This window comes from Brassica oleracea, chromosome C6 (genome assembly GCF_000695525.1).
Source record: "Brassica oleracea var. oleracea cultivar TO1000 chromosome C6, BOL, whole genome shotgun sequence".
NCBI classification, from domain to species: Eukaryota; Viridiplantae; Streptophyta; class Magnoliopsida; order Brassicales; family Brassicaceae; genus Brassica; species Brassica oleracea.
The window spans coordinates 28,082,052-28,103,890 of NC_027753.1; the positions used below are offsets into that span (position 1 = coordinate 28,082,052).

The 21,839-nt window shown below is 34.6% G+C and overlaps 1 protein-coding gene and 2 long non-coding RNA genes across 5 annotated transcripts; all 3 read right to left on the reverse strand.

Annotated features, from left to right (window-relative positions):
- Positions 1 to 64: 64 nt before the first annotated feature.
- On the reverse strand, positions 65 to 2,071 carry LOC106298755. Of its 3 annotated transcripts, XR_001261549.1 has the most exons (10): positions 1,897 to 2,071; positions 1,703 to 1,818; positions 1,519 to 1,615; positions 1,384 to 1,423; positions 1,170 to 1,287; positions 978 to 1,075; positions 814 to 903; positions 667 to 732; positions 450 to 573; positions 65 to 342 (listed from the first exon to the last, which is right to left on the reverse strand). It is a non-coding gene; the product is annotated as an uncharacterized LOC106298755 (long non-coding RNA). The 3 variants fall into 3 exon arrangements; XR_001261547.1 differs by having other exon boundaries at positions 667 to 903; XR_001261548.1 differs by having other exon boundaries at positions 450 to 576; positions 667 to 903.
- Positions 2,072 to 4,727: 2,656 nt separating this feature from the next.
- On the reverse strand, positions 4,728 to 6,125 carry LOC106299187. Its single transcript, XR_001261710.1, has 3 exons — positions 5,488 to 6,125; positions 5,049 to 5,384; positions 4,728 to 4,974 (listed from the first exon to the last, which is right to left on the reverse strand). It is a non-coding gene; the product is annotated as an uncharacterized LOC106299187 (long non-coding RNA).
- Positions 6,126 to 9,055: 2,930 nt separating this feature from the next.
- On the reverse strand, positions 9,056 to 10,320 carry LOC106297912 (TMV resistance protein N-like). The gene is made up of 2 exons (XM_013734048.1): positions 9,782 to 10,320; positions 9,056 to 9,695 (listed from the first exon to the last, which is right to left on the reverse strand). The coding sequence occupies exons 1-2, from the start codon at positions 10,318 to 10,320 to the stop codon at positions 9,056 to 9,058; spliced, it is 1,179 nt and encodes a 392-aa protein (XP_013589502.1).
- Positions 10,321 to 21,839: the final 11,519 nt, after the last annotated feature.

A 21,839-nucleotide genomic window follows, 5' to 3' on the forward strand; every position in this document is an offset into this window, starting at 1 on the left:
TAATTGAAACTCTTACACATTCCTAACTTTTGAGCTTTATATCACCTCTAAGTATAGAAACATCTAAAATATATAGGTTCTTCGCTGTATTCTATGTGTACTCATTTTCCCAAGATAAATATTTTCTTAATTGTACTCGAATTGAAAAAGAAAAGAAAGTTAAATGGACTTAGTTTCACTGATACAAAAGCAGATTCAGTTTGGTTCACGGTTTGTCCTGAAACCAAATTTTGATGCGGTAAACATGCCATTGCATTGCTTTGATTAAGGCATTGAGGAAGAGCTCCTGGTATCTTGTAACTTTAGTTGCTTTTCAAACATCATCTGTAGGTACCATTGTATCTGGGGCATATATATTAAACAACATCAGATATAATAGGACAAATACTCTTTTTGGTTAGCAAGTAGACAAATGGTAGGTTTAGCAGCTATGCAGGTGAACTCATTACCTCGATCAGCTCATGGAAATGTTTCTGAGCTACCATATGTAATATTGCGTCATATATGATCTCAACGCTCCTGGTAAAGAAACAAAGAAGAGGAAACTGTTCTCTTTGTAACCTGTGTGCCTTCCTGCTACGTATATATAAGGAATCAAACAAACTGAGAATATACTGGAGTTTCAGAGCAAGAAAAAAATACAGGATTCAGAAGAGTAGGCATTACCTTCTCGCATTTCCCTGTTGTCGCATTGCATGCCTTACACCCACACGTAATTCCCCATTCTCACCCCTGCAGAAGAACCAGATATTACAGATCAACTAAACATATAGATACAAATCAAGAATACAATGAACCAAAAACAAACAAAACTTAGAGAGATAAATGCATCGCCTGCAACCAGCCTCTTGGAACTAACAAACACGCTCCACCCACTCTGAAGCAAATGCCTTCGTTGTTGACCTGGTATGAGTTTAGTGACGCAAAAGATTAAGGGAACGAAAATTAAATAAGATAAAGAATAATGCAACTCATACAAATTCCCATTATCTCGGAAAATATATCTAAAACGCCACTCATTTGCATGCAATTTTTTTGCTACTAACTCCTGAGTAGGAGGCTGACGTGACATATCCTGAAAGAAGAAACAAAGGGAAACATTGAATTAAAGCATATATTGGAACAAAATTCAGGAATATTGGTTTTCAATATATAACTAAAGCACCAACCAGAAAATCCACCATGTGTACTTGTGTCCGAAGCAGTCAAGGTTTTGCAGAAGGAATGCACTTGGAACCTGGGGGGCGGAGGAAGAGGTGCCTCTTTCTCAATTGCATTCTCGTCTTGCTGGAAGATAAAAAAAATTAATATATCAGATTTTCGAAGAATATGATCATCCTATACTCCGCTCCAACTAAATGAACATAAGAAAATATAACTTACAATAGGTTCCGGAAAAAGAGTAATTTGCGCATAAGCACCACTAATGCAAAATCATAGACAAATCTTAAAGTTAGCTTATAATTCAAACACTCAAAAAACAAAAAAAGCGTATTACCAAACGAAAGTGAAGCCTACCTTTAAATCAACATTAATGACTCGACAAAGGATCTTCGAAGGAAGATCATAGAGAGGCATCTACTGTTCCGCCAGCTTGTTTTTTCGATGCTTCCACCTACTCATCAAGAAAACGACAAAAAAAAATTAAAACCAAACGTAAAAAAAATCACAAGCAAATCGGAGTCTAGGAAAGAAATCTCACCTGCTCAATATGTCCCTGAGGGAAGTAGAAGACCCGGTCATCTTGTCGAGGGACCGTCACGAGAGGACCAGCACAAGCATGCCAGAGCTCTTTGTATAGAGCAGCTTCAGGGTCGACTACGCAAACAAAAAAACTTAGATCAGCTCAGTTTGTAACCAAAAACAAACTAATGAAAGTCAGAAACGTAGGCTTACCAACATGCTCAGCCCCCACAGAGCGGTTAGAAATTGATTGTCGAGTTGTGGATCGAGAGAACTGTTACGAGAACCATACAAAATCTTATGAGATCCTACGTGTATTAACCAAATCGTGCTATCCGTCTCGAGTTTGTTTTTTTTTTTAATTATACCGATATCCTACGTGTATTAACCAAATGTTTTGATTGGGGGAATATATTTGTCAACGTGGATAGGCTTAAATCACTATATATCTTCCTTTTAGTAGATGATGATATCCTACGTGTATTAACCAAATGTTTTGATTGGGGGAATATATTTGTCAACGTGGATAGGCTTAAATCACTATATATCTTCCTTTTAGTAGATGATGATATCCTACGTGTATTAACCAAATGTTTTGATTGGGGGAATATATTTGTCAACGTGGATAGGCTTAAATCACTATATATCTTCCTTTTAGTAGATGATGATGATGATGATGATGATGATGATGATGATATCCTACGTGTATTAACCAAATGTTTTGATTGGGGGAATATATTTGTCAACGTGGATAGGCTTAAATCACTCTATATCTTCCTTTTAGTATAGGAACCAAATGTTTTGATTGGGGAAATATATTTGTCAACGTGGATAGGCTTAAATCACTCTATATCTTCCTTTTAGTATAGGATAAAGCCCAAACGTAAACACAATCGTAAACTTTAAGCACAAAAAAAATGATCTGTTTGGTCATAAAGTCCAAACGTAAACTTTAAGCCCAAAAAAAAATCTGATTGGGCGAATATTTTTGATGGTGCGGCGTTCTTTGGATACAGAATATGCTGCTTTTAGTATTGTCACTAGATTTTTTAACCGCGCTACGCGCGGATAAGATATTATATGTATTTCTCAATTCAAAAAAATAATGTATAATATTGTATTACATTATTTAAAAAATATAAAATAAGACTACATAACATAAATATATTTTTTAAATTTTCTTTGTGGAAATTATTATGTTGTTTGATTGTTATACTTGATTCACATATTTGCATAGATATTTGTGATAGATGAATAACTATATTTTATTATCAGTAAATAATATATATTTATTATATAATATAAGAAGAATGAAATTATTTACTTGTCTCATGTTGGGGATTCAGTTAATTTTTAGAGTTTTTTGTATTTAAGATTTTTTTCCATATTAAGCTTCTATTTCTTTCATGGAATTGATATATATATATATATGTCATCATACTTATTTATTATTATTTTTAATGAAAATACCCTTATTAAATGATTTTATTTAAAATAAAATTATATATTAGTTTGCTGTACTCTAACAATTTGATTGATTTAATTAATTTGCTTTGGTGGATAACTTAAAAAGTTTTCATATGAATCGGAGAAAGTAAGCTTATGTTGTTATATTATATTTATTTGTGTATATAGAATCTATATATAATGCTAATGTAATAAAAAAAGAACATTATTTTTTGTAACTTCAAAAAGATACATTATTACAATTTGAAATTAATCAAAACTGAATAAAATGGTAATTAAATATTTGTAAATCTATTTTTTATCTTGTTTAGTTGGATTCTCATAAAAAAAATCGATAGGTTATACAATGTTTCAAAATTTGTTGTGTTATTGTTTTGTCTATAAATTACAAAATTTATTGAATTGATATATTTAATTATTGCATCCTTAAAATATTTTATTAAGACATCAGAGAACTATGTTTTGAGTTGTTTTGTCAAAATTGTACAAAAATCTATGCTTTTTCATATTTTTCACGAAAATTTATATGTAAACTTACTTTTACAAAATTCTTAACTTTGTCACGAAAACAAAAATCTATGCTTTTTCATATTTGTCAATGTTCTCACACTTTCAAAAAATATATTAGCTTAGTCACTTAGTTTGTTTTACAAAACAAAATATCGGAGTCTTGAAAGTGGAATTCATATTATTGTAACTGTACATAAGAGTTTGTGATTACATACTTAGTGGTTTTTGTATATGTGTCCAAGAAAGTTTCAATGGTTTAGTGGTAACTGTCCTATATTTTAAGTCATACTAACCCGGGTTCGATCATTTCCTTTGCATTGTTTTGTCATTTTTTTACGAAAAAATAAATGAGATGACGTGACAACTTTGGGCTCTCTGATTGGTTGATTTTCATATCCTACGTGGACAGCCTATCTAGGGGCGAGGTCCCGTGCAAGCGCGGAGTTATCATGTAGTCGTTGTTAAAGGAGAAAGTAATGTTTATTTAGTTGTGTTTGAGTTACTGTAGTTGAATTGCCGAATATTGTATATTTAGAGGCATTAGGTTGTGTTTTTCAGTGGAAGGTTTATTGTCTTGTGAACATTTTTTGTGGGAAGAGCAATTGACATGGAGGGTGTGTTTAGTAGGCTAGTAGCGGCAAATTTGCATAGTCCCAACTTGGACATATTGTTTGTTTTTTCTGACTATAAAAATGATTGTTGAAGTGTTTAAAATTGTATTCGGTGAGTAATGTTTTGGTGGACCGTAATGGATCAGAAAAACGTAATTTAAAAGTTCATTAAAGAGTTTAAAATTGAAATGTAAGCAATGAAATTGGGCCCCATAAGCCCAGTTTGGAAGAGATCAAAATTGGATAGGTGCTGCTGATATTGCTGCCTCTCCGTTGAGATTTCGTAAGCACGCTGCAGTGTTTGTGAGATTTTTTTTTTTTGCCAGTCAATAATGAATATATTGTATACGGGTTTTGTTTTGTTGTTACTATGTGAACATGCACTCATGCAATAACATACCAATATTCTTAATTTGCAAAGAACAGCTAACACTGTCTTTATTATATTAAATCTTGGTGGGGGTAGTATTCAGAAAATCAAAGTAAAATAGGAAAAACATAGGAATGTATGAATTTTAAAAGCAACAAAAGCTAAATGGGATTGACAGTTTGATCGAGACTTTGAAGACAAAAGCTTTTTTCTTTGTCTTCAAAGTTGGGAAGATTTGCTCCATCGACTCCCATAGTCATCAACCGTAGCTGGCTGATGATGTTGCTTGTCCACCTTCCATGTCAACGACTGGAGCTTGGTTCCTGCTGCTACCTGAAACGCAGTTGTATATGTCTTATTTAAAAGTAGTTAGGAGAAAAAGTTATGGAAAACTTGTATTAAACCACCTCTCATTGAGTGCCGAAGAAACTATCATCACAAATTGCAGAGGCGAAGGTATGGTGGTTAAGGGTGAAATTTCATGGACTGACACGAATCTAGAAAACGTAGTCCTTGCCAGTTAGCTCCTCAAGGCATTTTCGTAGCTCCTGCCCTCCAGTGCCACTCATCTATTATAGGTTAGAGCTTCGAGATGCATTCAGAGATAATGTGACAATTTTAAACGCATGACCGATGTAGTGTAGGAGTAAAACCGAATCTCCCGAAGAGCAAGAGTGGGTGCATCTTGGTTGATGAGCTTAGTTTTCTCCCTGTGGAAGATTACAAACATGGCACTATCGTTGCTGCTAGTTCAACACGAAATATGTAAAAGGAAATAAGTAAATAAGAACGTATTGCTATAGTAGGTTGTTCCATTAGATATGGGTGAGGATGTAAATTTGAAACCTGATAACCCAGTAACATTGGAAGAAACACATATGTTGCACCAAAGAGAAGTGTCGGATTTGTCCAACTTCCTGCTGCAACCGGTGCAAAAGACGAACGATCATCTACTTTGTTTGAGGACCCAAACAATCCAAGCTTTACAAAATGAAATCAACTTCCTCTGTCTTCACGGAGACAACAGAGTTACAATTCGCTGGTGCTATTTAAAAGCCACAAATACCTAACAAAAAGAAAGCCTGAGTGTAACATGGTCGTTGCTGTCTGAGAGCGTCAAAGTGGCTGAGGGCTGATTGAAGAAACCCAACATCCGATGAAGCCATTATTTTCAAAAGAGCTTTCTAGGTTTTCGAGTGAAGATTGATTCCAGTCTCAATGATATCCTGTTTATAGGGGTTGAGGCGTTAATCGGTTTGAATACACATCAAGTTTTGGTTGTAAATCAAGGGAGACAGAGAGTTCGTGGGAGTTAATAGGTTTAATGTAAACCGAAAATTCATTGTTTGGATTAAGGGAGAAACGCTCAACGGGAGGGAGAGAAAAAGAAGAGATAAAGAGACACGGGAGGTAGAAAGTTTAGAGGGAGAATAAATTTTTTTTTTTTTAACAATGGCGGAGACATTGATGTTGAATCGTCGAAGATGGAGACGACCTAATCCCCAGTGTGACCTTCTCATTGATGAGCTAGGAATCAGAATGGGCTTAAGACTAAATTGGTTTTTATTAGGCTTTATTCTGCAATATATAATCAAACAAATCAAGACACATATAATCCCACAATATTGCACACGTAAACTTTAAGCCCAAAAAAAGGAAATGTTTTGATTGGCTGATTATTTTTGGTGACATGGCAGCCTAAAAACTCAGCATATTCCCCTTTTAGTATTGTGATGATATATATATATATATATATAGATAGATGTAACATAACATCAGATGATATGTTCGGCCGACTAATATTTTAATTAGGCCCAACACTTCTCTTAGCATTGCATAAATAAGGATACGAATCAAGAGTCCATCCCATCCAAGAATGAAGGATAACAGATGGGCCGTTCCATTTTTTCGTCTATAATATACAATACAAAACGAAAAGAAAGAATTGTCTATTATGCTTATTTCAACGGTAAGAAGAAAATATAATTTCAACGGTAAGAAGAAACAATGATTAACTCCAACCTCAGTTCTAAAACGTGACCGGTTGCAGGGTGGTTAAGCGTTTAGCGGTCTATGGGCTTGTAGCGATTGTGCCCAGTTGGGTTATAAAATTGGAGAAACAATGATACATTCAACCTACAGATGAGCTCGTATTAGTAATAAGCAATAGGGGTAATAAGTAATAACCCATTGATAATACCAAAGGCAGCTTTGAATAAACGAATACATGTTTCTAACATCTATAGGGGCAATACAAAAACCAAAACCTAGTTCTTTCATAAAAGATGAATCTCTTCCTAAGATTTTTCAAACTCAAATTTATAGAGATAGATCTAAGTGAACACTTCATAAACATCCATCTTAACTAGCAATCTAAACCAGCAAACACCAACACAGCTCCACAAAATTTCACAAAAATCAACTATGCAACTACTATCAGATGAGAGCATATCTTCCCTTAAATTCATCCATCTCCATAAAGTTTGTTCCAAACAAATTATTCAATAATGTACTCTTTCCCTGTCACATCACAAAAACTATTCTTAAAGATTCTGAATAATACAAAAGTGTCTCCTCGCTAAAAGAATGCATAACGCTGCTTTGAGGACCCATAATGGAGACACCAGCATAAGGGAGGCCACACTCTCCTAGCTTCATCTTTTTGATGAATCGATCTATGCCAGAGACATTGTATACACCATCTCCATCAATAAGCTGTACAGAACAACTTCCCTCGCTCTATCTGCATCAATAGTGCAATGAAACGAGAGCAATTACTCATGTTTTATTGTTATATAGGCATGCAGATTACATTTTGAAACCGAATATTTAATAACTAAAAATATTCATGATTTTGCAAATCAATAAAATCTTAGGGGGATATATGTTAAAAAAAAAATATAAATATACATTTTTTAAAAATTAAAATTTTCTAAATATCAAAATATTAAATATTTTTGAAATTATTATTAAATAATGATTATACATTATTATTAATTTAATTTCGATTTATATTGTTATATAAATTTTTATAATTATTAAATTTTAAATTAAATAATTATAAATAAATAAATTTATGTATCAATTAATTTGTAAATTATAAAAGTAAACTAAAGTATATTTACACATAAAATAACAAAACATATTTGATTCTACAGTATAATTTAATTTATAAAAACTAATATCACAGTAAATATTAAATCAATGATGATGAGTTTCAATTTATAAAATCATTATTATTAAAATTTATATATTATTTACTTGATAAAACTAAAATATTAAACTTAACTAATATTTATATTATTTTACAGTATTGGGGAACAGGTTACGGTTTATATTTTCACAATTATAGAATTTTTATGGGATATTTCATCAATGATGCAATATATTAATCAAATACGAGACAGTTTTACATTAAAATTATAAAAATCAAAATTGCCTGAGACATGTTAAAAGATCATTTTGTTTCTTTTAAAAAAAAATAAACGAAAACAGATATGAGACACACCAAATAAATGAATTATTCTATTTTGATTATTATATAGTTATATTATAGAAAATTTTAACTTGAATATAAAATATTAAAAACACAAACAAAATTTTATATGAGCATATTTTATTCTGTAAGAAAATAGTATTATAAATCATTTCAGCTCATATTAAACTTACAATGATTGCTTTATTATAAGTAAAATAATATATATTTTAAATTGCTATACTATGTTATAGTTTGGGTTACTTAATAGAATAATTATATCTTTTTTTTTTGCAATTTTGTACTAAAAATATTCTTCAAAAAACTAACATATGTGTATATTAACATCTCAAATTAAGACTTTTGCTTTATTTCACCAATTTAAGACTAAAATATAAACTTATACACATGTAATAAAACTAAAAATAAAATTTCTCATAAATTCAAAAAAATTAGAAAGCTAATTAAAATAAATGTTGTACACAAATTTAAATAAATTATATAAAACTTAAAATTCATAATTATATATGCACTTATAATTTCTACTAATAAACTTTATAAACAAAAATAATTTTGCACTTTGATAATCACATTTTCAGTCAAAATCAGAATTATGTTTTCTTGCTAAAATCATAAAATCGTATTTTTTGCCAAGACAGTAATTTTTTTTTCCGCCAGAACCATGTTTTCGCAAAATAATGTAGAATTAATTTTAGATATATTGATTTAAATATATAATTAGTTCATTATTAAAAACAAAAAATCATGCTCTGTTTTTGTCTTTTAAACTATTACTATTCAAATTTTATTTTTTTTTAAAAACAGACAACTTATCCTCTAGATGTTGCATCTTAATACAAAAATACTAACTATAATGCAATATTCAGATGCTACAATCTAGATGAGGATCTATGCATCAAATACAAAAAGGAACATGGCCTATATTTCATTGCATGTCAGGATCGAAAATGAAAGCTCGGAACCTACATGATCATCTCTCCGTATGAAGGCTTCAGAGCGCCAGAGCTTACCAGCTTCACAGCATTTCAAGAGCTCAACTTCGTAGACACTTTTCACACCCCATGAACTAAGCAAATGCTTATCTTGTGTGACTATGATGATCCTACTCCCTGGTCCAAACCAACTAAATTCATCAGCAAGCGCGTCTAACTTTTCTATCTTGTCCACGTCGTTAGCCACTAGCAGAACCTTCCTGTTCCCGAGCCTTGCTTTGATCGCGTCAAGACACATGTGAGAGCTCTTTGTGCTCATCAAGACTTCTCCTTGCATCTTGGAAAGAAGCTCTTCTTCTTGAAGATGTAGTGAGATACTTCTAACGTCTTCGAGAAAACAATGTGCTTCAAAGTTGGGTGAGATGTTTTTGTAAACGTGTTTCGCGAATGCTGATCTTCCCTTGCTTCCTCTTCCCCAAATCCCACTCACTTGAACACCTTCGTTTGAATTTAGATCAAGTAACGGATACAATCTCTTCATGTGTTCGTCGAAACTAATTACGCTACTGGATAAAATCTTCGATATTCTCTCAGTAACTCTATCGACCAGCGTCGCGTCATCTTCCCTGAAATGAAAAAAAAAAAAGAGTTAGAGTCTAAAATTTTGGACTCGACACAACATATAGATATGGTCTCGTTATAGAAAGTTTACGAAATCTTTGAACAGTCGCCGGAGAGAGTAGCCAATCTGTTCAAGGCATCCCTCCACGAGTGGACTCTCTCTGTGCTATGTCTCTTCTCGTGTTTCTTGAACTGCTTCACCAATTTTCCCGTCTGTCTCTTCAGGTCATTAGGTTCAACCTCGTAGAAAATAGGCACCACAGTGAGTAGTTTTTCTCTCTCGAGTTTTAAAATCATTACGAGCTCCTCGAGACACCAGAAGGAAGCTGGATAAGTCGGAGAGATCACCACGACAGCGATTGTTGATCCTTTGATGGCTTGGAAAATCACTGGTGCAATTGAACGGCCACACACCAGTGCGTTGTCGTCTTTGAAAGCTCGAATGCCTTTGGTCTCTAACTGCTTGTACAGAAAACTGACGAAGTTCTTGCGAGTGTCTGCGCCTCTGAAGCTCAAAAAGACATCGTATTTTTGAGAAGTGGAAGAAGACGATAATGACCTGGAGTCGAATGGTCGTCCTGAACTAACATTTCTCTTGAAGCACGATACATTTTGTAATATCGTGTTCATATTTTTTTGTTCTCGCTCTTTTGGTTTGGTACCTTTTTTTTGTTTAAGAGCATTTGGCAAAATGACATATTTATAGGGAGGGCTGGAAGAAAGAAAATACTTTATTTTGACTTTATTTTGAAAAAGGGAAAAGATTGTATATGTTTCCAATTTTAGGGTCAACACAACATAATATTTGATTTTAGTCGCTCTGAAGCCAGTACGAAGTTTAGTTAAGTTAGGATTTTTCTTTTGTTAACTAAAAGGAGTTTAGGTCTTGGATCATAATCTTTCTTTAGCCTCGAGTCAACCTTTGATAATACAGATAACATTTTCTAATTAGGAGCATAAAAATACTATAACTCTTGCGTTTAACATTTGGTGTTAAAGTTAAGTTAGTTTTTGTGGTCTATTTATAAAAAGAAGGAAACTTTTAAAACAAATACATAAGAGCATTTGGTTAAGTGTACAAGTATAGTAAAAAAATTCAAATAAATTAATACTGTTGGAATTATAATATTTTATTAATTTATTTAAAAACATTTGAAACACATATATATTGAATTATATATTTATTATATTTATATTTATATATATATTGATTATTATTATTCATACAATATATATATATATTGATTAAATTTTAAAAACACAACATTTATTTTTTTCATACTCGATTATTTTGTGTATATAAAATATGTGTTGTAAACAAAGATGTATTATGATAAAATAATATTAAAATATTTTAAAGTGTTTAGAAAATTAAAAAAAATTATACTTTTGTAACTGCAAAAATTCTAAAGCATAAGTCACTCAAGCAATAAAATTTTGACATGTGTAATTGTTTATAAAATTTAAGAAAATAAAAATTATACTTTTGTAACTGCAAAATTTTTATCTCCTATTCTTTCTCAAACTACCAACCATCACGTTCTAAGAACAATTCATTAATTCCTAACTCAACTGTTTTTTTTATTACAAACATTCAATCAACAGTTATTTTCTATATTTTCTTTCTCCTTTTTCTTTTCCTGAATAAATGCCATTATCGTTTTCTATAAGTTTTTAATCTGGAAGAGATCTTTATTCAAATTCATTCCACTCTTTTTATGAAAACAATTTCCTATGATTCTATATGTATGATTCAAGTAGACAATTTTATCAGAATATAAATGGTGGAAAATCAGAGCTTTGTTTCACAGAGTATTACCATCAGATGTTATTTTCAACAAAAAAAAAGTTATTCTCAATTTCACTCAGAAAAAAGGTAAAATTATAATAATTAAATTTTGTTTGAATAGATTAATATCAGCTTTTTATACACTGCTTATGTAGCAAGGATATAGAATTCAAGCTTTGTGAAACATAAACTGATGAAAAAATTAAAGGGAGTTAGAGAAAAGAGAGTGTGAGTAATTTCTACTAATACAAATGTGAAGCTCTATCGGGAGAGAAAATCCATTTTATTTACTTAGTATTTATGTATATATTATTTTACATTTTGTTAAGTATAGTAATCTTACCAGTGAAGTTTTCTGCAAATAAATATTTCAATATGAAAGTGTGTGTAGGTAAATATTCATTTATGAGATTTAATCACATTTTACATACATTTATATATTAAATATGTTATATGAAATCTATAATCTTTATATATTTAACAACTAATCTTACTCCCACAACATGCAATTCTATAGAAAAAAAACATTTTTAGTGATTCATTATGTTTTCTAACTTTTCTTAGTAAATTTTAAGACCAACTTTCCATGGATAATGTACTTTAATGGTACTATAGTTATTAGTCTTTATATATTTTCCATGTGTGATGCTCAATTACTAGCGTAAAACTAAGTATGTTAATGTTCATTTGGTAGGTTTAGTCTTCTTTGATTCTTCTATTGTTTTTTTTTTTTTATGTTTCTGTTGGTTTAGCCCTTAAAAAACATTTCTGGTGGGTTTCAGATAAAAAAACATTTTCAATTTTTATTTTTCTATTATCTTTATTTTTCTTTTTGGTCAATAATTTTACTGTTTATGTTTATGACATTAAAGTAAAGAGATTTATATTTTTAAAAGTATTATTTACAAGAGTAAAACAAAATGTTCAAATTTAATATTTCATACCATATTTTAAGTAGGTACATATCTCAATTTTTTTTGTATAAAACAAATTTTCAAACATGCATGATGTATATATATCTCAAAAGAATCACAAAAACAGTTTTAGTGTTTATAATCGCTTTATGTAAATGCAACTACTTCTAAGTTTATGTGGCAGTGTGATAGATTTAGAAAATATGTGTCTAAAATAATAATGTATTTTAATATTTTGATAGTCATTACAATTTTATAATTGTATAATTTGGAAAACAGTGACAATTACCCGTGCATAGCACGGGAGGTAATACTAGTATTTGTTATAATTTGTAAGCATAATACACCAATGTTAAAATGATTGAACCTAATTTTATAAATTCCACTGTACATGTAGAATTAATTTTTAAATTATACCTAGGAGGGATTCTAATAAATTCAATAGTGTAGAAAGAAAAAAAAGTGGATTACAAAAACATAGAAGGAGCAGGCCGTCTTAAATTTTTATGGGTTCTGTGCTCAACAAATGTTTTCCCCAAAATTACAGTTTTATTCTTTTAATTTACAGATTAGGACCTTAATATATATGGTTTTTCATAAGTTAGGACCTTAATTTTTTAAAAGAAAAATTTCCACAAAAAAGAGACCTAGTGCATTTGCACCTTCGGCCCTCCCCAAGAGCAGGCGCTGAGAAGGAGATAATGAAGCCAATTCTTATGAAGTTAATCATAGAAATGGTATAATGAGGTCAATCCTATTTCTATGGCCGGAAATCTTTTCGAAGGCATGGCCCTTCACGTACCCCATCCCGGTCCTACTTGACACCGTGACGTTGACGCTTAAAAAGTAAAAACCCGAGTTATTCTGAATCGCCACAGAATTGTTTTACCTTTACAGAGACATGTACTAAATAACAAAATAATAGCCATCCTGAAACAGTAATAATTTAATTTGTCTAATAATACAACGTCACAAACACTGGAGATCTGGATAATTTAAAGCACCTTTTAGTTAATATAATAGGTTTGCTAAATATAATTGTCGTTAAAAATTTAAACCACTTTTAATGCCATATTGTCATGCAGTCACTGAGAGTGTAACGCAGTAACATATGTGAAATTTTTACACTTACAAACACTTTATGAGTTTCCATTTACACTTTAAGACACATTGAACTTGTCACACACATTTTGTGTGTCTAAAAACTCCAATACCCTTATTGTCTCTCTCTTTACCTTCTCTCTCGTTACTTCTTTTTTGATAACTAATCAATAATATTTTTTTTTATAATAAAATCTCACAAACCACAATCCTCTCGTCGAAATCCGTAATCTTCTTGTCCATGAAATTCCTAACCCCACCGATGAAACCTCTCTATCTATCGTCGATGGAGCCAAATCCCTAACCCAATCAATGGAACTCCGGAGGAGAAAGAAGGTCTTGTATCTTAGATCTGTAAATTCTCTGACTTTTGTGGTGATTCCGGTAACTCGAGATGTCATGATGCGACGAATGAGGAACAAGTCTGTCCATGGAAAGAGAAAGATAATGGAGAAGATGAGTTTTGAGGAGAAACGGGATGGATTGTGGATTCAAACTCGGGCATGGTGGTGGTGAGTGAGGAACGAGTCAGTTCATGGAGAAGAAATGTTATGTTTACTGGATAGATCGAGCGACATTGAGTACAGTCGTTTTATGTGGAGTTGGTAGAGAGCGACAAGAAGCATAGGTGGTGGTCAGGAACGTTGGTTTGAGAGAGATTTCCATTGGTAGGAAATTGAAAGCTTTGATCTTTATGGTTGATTTATATTATCCATACTTCAAAGTAAAAGTCCAAAGTCTTTCTCCAACACCAATCTCTTGTTTCAGTTAAAGTTTCCTCCTTTTATTTTTGTTTTTGTTTTTGTGATGATGATTTTTTTTGCAACAGAGGTTATGGATGTGGATGGCCACCATGAAAAATTATGTCGCTGTTCAGCTACTCTCCTCCCTCCGTCACGCAACCAACTCTTCTTCTCAAGTCGCCTCTTCACCGTGGTCACCTCATCTCAGATTGCCGTCTTAGCTTCCAATGCGGTGAGTTTTCACGCCGTGCTCAGCTCCTCCTTCGTGTTGTGCTTTCAGCTCGTGCTCGCCGTCTCCGTGCACCGTAACAGACTTGCCGTCTTCTCTCCTAGGTCGAAGATTGAAAACTAGCCAACAATGGTGAAGTTCATATTATTTTCACATCAGATCCTCCATATTTTGTAGTTTATTTTTTTTTACCCCAAATTCTTTGGCATGCAAAAATATCCTCTTGATTTCATCTCAAACTTTTAATTGTACACTTTTATCCACAAAAAAATTTCCATATAATCTTCCTAACTATGTTTTTGATAAATACAATTCAAACACTCATCCACTAGATTAATTTATCTCATCCACTGCAATATTAACACCTGTCCACTAATTTTTTTCTCGTAACACAAACATACAACAAAAATTGTGTGGACGAGTGTTTGAATTGTATTTGGCAAAAACATGAGTGGACAAAAATATCATGCTGCAACTTCATCCATCTATGTAAAACCCATCCACACATGACCGTTTTATACACCACTATCTCATATACACACCATCTCAACATCACCCGTACACACATCACCTGTCCACACATCACATGTCCATATATCCCGTCCACGCATCATCCATCCACAAAAATGTTCATTAAGGATAAAATTGTCCAGAATCTACTACTGGCCCACAACAAAGTGTCTCACATGTAAGATGTGCCTCTGAGTGTAAGAGAAAAGACAAAAAGTGCCCCTCGATGTAATCAATTCCTTTTCTTATTTTAACCGTTTTCGTCGTAAATAAGATTGAAAACTTTTTCATTCGCCCTAAATATTAAAACCTCCCAGGCCCAGGTTTCGAGGCGCCGCTGGTGAAAGTTCAGTATGAACTTCAAACTCCGGTGGCTTGTCTCCGACCTGGGCTCTCTTCCGATCGGTGCATTGCTCATATGTCTCAGATCTCTCCTAAATCTTTTGAAGAATCGTGCTCCTCCTTCCGTTGGTGGCCTTTTACACCGACGAGATCTTTTCCACCTTCATTGTCTCGTTTCCATGGCTTCCTCAAGCGAGACTGTTAAGCTGCTCTTGTACTCATCTTTCGATATGCTGTCCCCGATAGATCAGCTCTCTCTCTCTTCCGTGAGAAGAATCTACTGTCGCAGCCGAGCCATTTTTCTCCACCAGTGGTGCCGGTACTCGAACTCAAATGTCTATCAACCGCCAGATCTCATACCTTAGCCGCCAGGAACAGTGTCCCGTTGCAGTTAGTCTCCCGCTTTTCAGTGCACCTGCGCCTCACTGGTGGTTCTCCCTTGCTGGGAAGATCTGCGTTCCCGTTGCCTGAGCCACCTCCACCGCCAGATCCGCTGGACCCTCCTGACTTTGCTGCCTTTTACTACCCAGTCAAGACTGGTACACTTCATCCTCTTGTGTTGAATGAATATTTTATCAACTCGGGGCTTTTTCCCTTCTCCTCTATGTGTTTCGTTTTGAAATCAACTTACAACCAGAAGGTCAAATATCTTAGTAATCAAACATCGATTGCTAGTTCAATCACAAGCTTCAACTCTCCAATGGATCCTAGTCAAGAAAGAAACAAGCTTGTTTTAACCAGCCCAGTAACCTTAATCTCTATGGTTAAGTTTACACAAACCTCCTCTCGTCAGGGTCGAGAGAGATCGTTTTCCATTTTCTCTTTTTCAAAGGAGAGATTTATTTTACCAAAATCTCTCTTTGTAAGAGGTGACACTCTCCCGATATTCAAAACTGGGAAAATTTATGAATTTCCAAACCGTTTGCTATTTTGTGTGAAGGCTCGTTTGGGGCCGGTAGATGCAACAATGCTCATCCTGATGAGAGTCGAGGTCTTGGCAAGTGTTGAGACGTCACATGCTATTGTGACTAATCGTGTGTTATTTGTGGATTTTGAAGTGCACTTTGAGTCTTTTATAGATTGGATTGTTTGTGGCATCTTCGATTTCTTACATAACATTTTATCAAACTTATGTCTCTATCCTTGTATCCTATTGAACTATATGTCTGGAATTTAGCATTTAAATTTATCAATGAAAACTTTGGGCACAAAAAAAAAAGACTTTTCTTATTTTTGTACATTATTGTTTCGAGAGCTTTACACGGAAACACACTTTCAACTTCTATCTTACAACAATACATACTTTGAATATTGATTACGAAAACAACATGCACTTTTGAGTTATCATTTTCATCAAAAGGCATTTCCAAAGGGAAGGGCAGTTTGAGCATCTGAAAACTCAAACTTATTCCTCAACTCTAACTCGTGTTGCACCCCTTAAGAAATTTGACCCAAAAAAAAAAAAAATTCCTCAACACTATTTTGTTTGGTTTGGTGAAATATTATGGCTCTTATTCTAGTTACAGACTTACAGATGTATTCTTCTTTTTTTTTTTTAAACACTAACTTTATTAAGTTTATATTGAGTTTACATAATCATTATGCAACTCAGAAGTTATAAATCTAGGAACATAGTAATGATATTTAAAAGATACATTGTCTTCAATCTGATGCTTTGCCAACTTATCTGCCACTTTGTTGCCTTCTCTTCCAATCCATTGGATTTGTATTGTCTGAAATTGTTGTTTCCACCATTGTATTTCCCGTTTCCAGTTGTAAGCATCGAAGTGAAGTGTTAAACCATTAATTATATCAACAGCTTTTCGATTATCTGATTCAATGCAGATTTTTAAGTGACCTCTACTCCAAGCATGTTGCATTGCCATTAGTATAGCTTGTAGTTCACTTTCCAAGGCATTATTAACACATCTTCCAGTTGCTTGAACTCCACCTTGATATCTTCCTTCTGAATCACGCAATACCCAACCAGCTTTACTCTTCATTGTATTATTAATAAAGCTTCCATCGACATTAATTTTCATCCATCCTCTAGGGGGTTTTGCCCATCTTGTATCCCTTGACCTAGCTGAAATATTCCTCCCTTGTTGAGTAGACAAATCGATGTTCCGAGTTGTATCAAACCATTCTTTAGCATCTTCTCTGCTTTGTCGGATTAGAGTCCTCCATGGTATATCTTTCTGTTGAAAAATCAGCATATTTCTACTTTTCCATAATCGCCAAAGTATCCAAATAGGTTGATCTTGAAAATGTATCAATCTTGTTGATGTACCTATGTTGATACATTCTTGAATCTTATCCTCAAAAGACGATGTAGAGCTGTTTATAACTGCATTATCCAAACCAGAAGTTCTCCATATCATCTTCGCATACGGACATTCAAAAAACACATGTAATTCTGATTCCTCTTGCTGGAAACATCTTTGACAAACATCATCTGGTACTACATATCTTCGCTTTAGATTAGAACCAACTGGTAGACACTGAGATAGTATACGCCATAGGAAGTGTTGTAGTTTCGGTGGAGATTTCAGTTTCCAAATCCTTTGTTTGAGTACAATACTCCCTGGGATTTGATATATTAGACCTTGTTCTTGTTGATGAGAACTAACCCAATATCCTGATTTGACTAAGTAGACACCATCTTCATTATAGTGCCAACCCATCAAATCTTGTTGTGCTTTGGAGCTGATCTTAATTGCCAGAATTTTATCAACGTCTTCCGGATGAATTCTCTCCCTCAGTTTCCTTTCATCCCAATGGTTACGGTCTGCTGAGAAGAACTCATTAACCTTGCATATCTCCTCTGTCTGGTTCAGTGGACGCGGTGGTCTTGGTGGATGATCTGGAATCCAAGGATCAGTCCACATGTTGATCAGTTCACCATTACCAATGATAAATCTCATTCCTTGTTTCACCAAGTTTCTCCCATGAAGAAGAGATTTCCAGGCATAAGAGGCTTTCTTTTGTAAACGTGCATTTAGTATGTCTCCATCAGGGAAATAACGAGCTCGTAGAATCCTAGCCATAAGACACTCTGGATGTTGCATAATTCTCCAAACTTGCTTCCCAAGTAACGCTTGGTTGAAATTTTCCAAATCTCGAAATCCTAATCCCCCTTCTCTTTTAGGTATGCCCATCTTCTTCCAAGAAAATCAGTGAATCCCTTTCTTTTCTCCTGAGCCCCACCAGAATCTTGCTAGTATTCCATTTATCTCTTCACATATTTCTTTTGTGAGTTTAAAAACATTCATACTATAGATAGGCATAGCCAGGGCTATAGCTTTGAGCAGAATCTCTTTACCACCTGGTGAGAGAAATTTCTGATGCCATCCTTGCGTAATCTTTTTAACCTTCTCAATGATGTAATGAAACATTTCACTCTTTCTTCTTCCAAACTGCTCTGGCAATCCCAAGTATTTCCCCATTCCACCATCATTGTTGATGCCTAAAATGTGTTTCATCTTTGTTTTGGTAATTGGAGAGACTCTTGAACCAAAAGTAATAGAAGACTTATTCAGATTAACCGCCTGACCCGAGATTGCTTCATAAACTTCAAATATCTTCTTCATTTTCTTTGCAGCCCTCTCATTAGCTAGAGCAAAAAAGAGAGAGTCATCAGCAAATAGCAGATGGTTTACTGCCGGTGCTTGGATTGAAATCTTGATGCCTCCCAAGGATCTCTCAGACATTGCAACATTCATCATGTGAGATAATACTTCTGCACACAAGTTAAAGAGATAAGGAGAAAGAGGATCTCCTTGTCTTATACCTCTTTGTGGAACAATATGACCCTCTGGTGATCCATTAATCAAGACTGAATAAGTAACAGAAGATATGCACGTCATTATCCATCCAATCCATATACTATCAAAACCCACATGCTTCATAGTTTCTTCCAAAAAGCCCCATTGTAGCCGGTCGTAAGCTTTGGTGATATCAGTTTTGATGGCCATATAGGAAGTAGATTGTCGCTTCCGAGCTTTTAGGCTATGAAAGACCTCATGCGCAATAATGACATTATCAGTGATCATTCTCCCCGGGATAAATGCAGCCTGATTTTCACTGATCATGCCACTTAAATGTTGCTTTAACCGATTCACCAAAACTTTTGAAATGACTTTATAGGCCACATTACAAAGAGCAATGGGTCTAAATTCAGTCATTCCAGTTGGTGGATAGACTTTGGGGATCAGACACAGATTAGTATGATTCAGCTGAGGATCAAGATTACCTTCCTGGAAAAATCCCTTAACTTCCGTAACAATATCTTCTTTAATGTCTTCCCAATATTGATGATAGAAGACGGCTGAGAATCCATCCGGACCAGGCGTTTTGTGAGCACCAATATCAAACATAGCCTCTCTGATTTCTTCCTCTGAGACTTCCTTAATCAGATCAGCATTCATCTCAGTAGTTACTCGTCTCTGGAAGCTTCCAAAGACTTCAGGATAGAGTGAAGTATTGGCGTTAGAATTTCCAAATAAATTTTGAAAATACTCTTGTGCAACTTGAGCAATTTGTCTCTGACCTCGGTGGACTACTCCGTTACTATCCTGGATAGATGAGAGATTCAATCTATTTCTTTTCACCTTCGCAATGGAGTGAAAATATTTGGTATTCTTGTCACCAGCTCTTAACCACATCACCCTGCTCTTTTGTTTCCAGAAGATTTCTTCCTCAATATAGGCTTGATTCAACTCCTCTCGAACTGTAATTATCTCGTGAGTTGATGCAGCAGTAGTAATAGCTCTATCAAGTCTGCCTCTTAGGACTTGTATTCGTTCTTCAGTGTTACTCCTGTTGTGTTTCTTCCATATAGAGATTTGACTTCTACATTGTCTTAGTCTTTGTGCTAAAGGTTGTTGTAGCAATTGCGTCTGCCCTGAACCCTTCCATCCTCTACAGACTGACTCATTGAAACCTTCTTTGTTTGGCAGTCTACTATCATATCTGAAAACCCGTTTTGGTTCTTCTTTCTCATGTGAGATAAAGGTGACTAGAGGGCGATGATCAGATTCACCTATTTCCAAGAACTCTGTTTCAGAGGCCGGGAATTCTTGAAGCCATAGTCTATTAGCCATTGTTCTATCAAGCCAACATTGAATGTCATGCGTGCCACGTTTTCCAACCCAAGAGAATCGATTACCAACAGACTTCAGATCCCGAAGGTTGTTGTTTCTGATCATATTTCTGAAATCTTGGAAAGATATCGCTGGCCTTTCTCTTCCTCCTATCTTCTCATGATTACCAAGGATTTCATTGAAATCACCTAATAGTATCCATGGTGCGTTTCTCCTTCCAATACCAAGCCGGTCTATCCTTTCCCATACTTGTGAACGCAAACTCTGATTTGGTTGACCATAAATAAACGAGAAATAGAAAGAACTGCTTCCATTAATACTGACTTTACAATCGATAAGATTAGGAGAAGAACTTAAAATTGAAAGCTGTGCATGCTGATGCCAATAGATAACTAAACCACCACTAAGACCTCGTGGAGGAACTGAGACAGAATGAAGAAAACCAAGCTGAGCACCCACATCTCTGATATGATCATCTTGTTGTTTGGTTTCAGACAGGCAAATGATGTCCGGGAGATACTTTCTATTGATCTCCTTAAGGCGTCGAACTGTCGAGTCACTGCCTAAACCTCGACAGTTCCAACAGGTTACTTTCATGGGGGCAGTGGTGGTTCAGGGCCCACCGCGCCTCTCAAAGTGTTGTCTCCGTCTCCCTCTTGAATCTTTTCTTCAGCGTCCTCTGTAGCTCCAAGCACTGAATCTTTCTTCTTCCTCTTAGCATCCCCAGCCTTGCTTGTTTCTCCAATATGAGTAATCTTCTTTGACAGCATCATCTTGTTGTTCTCTGCATTAGCCATCCAAGCTTTCCTCTTGAGAGATTCTCGTCCATCACGTCTATCAGCGAATGGTGTGATCGAAAACATCTCCTCCATTTCAAATCCCTCCGAGAACAGAGAGGTTTTACCCGAGGGGTTCCAGAACTCCTCATCATCAGTATAAGAAGAAGCATCAGATTTCTCATCACCATCTTCTGCTTCATTCATATGATCCTGACCATCATTAACACCGTCTGGTGCCTCAGGAACATTGTCATCCACTCCTTGGATGTTATCAGCATTATTGATCTCCTCAATGGGAACACCAACATTACCATGCGGCTGATCACCCGGACCTTGTTCATCATCACCCTCATCATTCTCATCATCAAGACCTTCCTCAGGGCCGCCACTCTGGATGAGACAACGTCCGGAATCATGCGTGATCATACCACAGACTTCACAAAAACCTCTAAGTCTTTCATAGTGAAATTTCAGCAAAGTGTTGACTCCCGGAGTGAATTGAAAGTTGCGTTGGAATTTAAGTGGTTGCCTGATATCCCAATTGAGTCTGAAACGGACAAACTCAAGACGCCCACCAGCTTCCTCATTGTAATCGACTTGGATGTATTGACCCATGAGCCTCGCAATGTGGATGACAACT

Coding starts and splice junctions, on each gene's coding strand:
- LOC106297912 (XM_013734048.1), bottom strand. CDS start 10,320: ATGAACACGATATTACAAAATGTATCGTGCTTCAAGAGAAATGTTAGT. Junction 9,696..9,781: donor GGCGACTGTTCAAAGATTTC/GTAAACTTTCTA, acceptor TTTTCATTTCAG/GGAAGATGACGCGACGCTGG.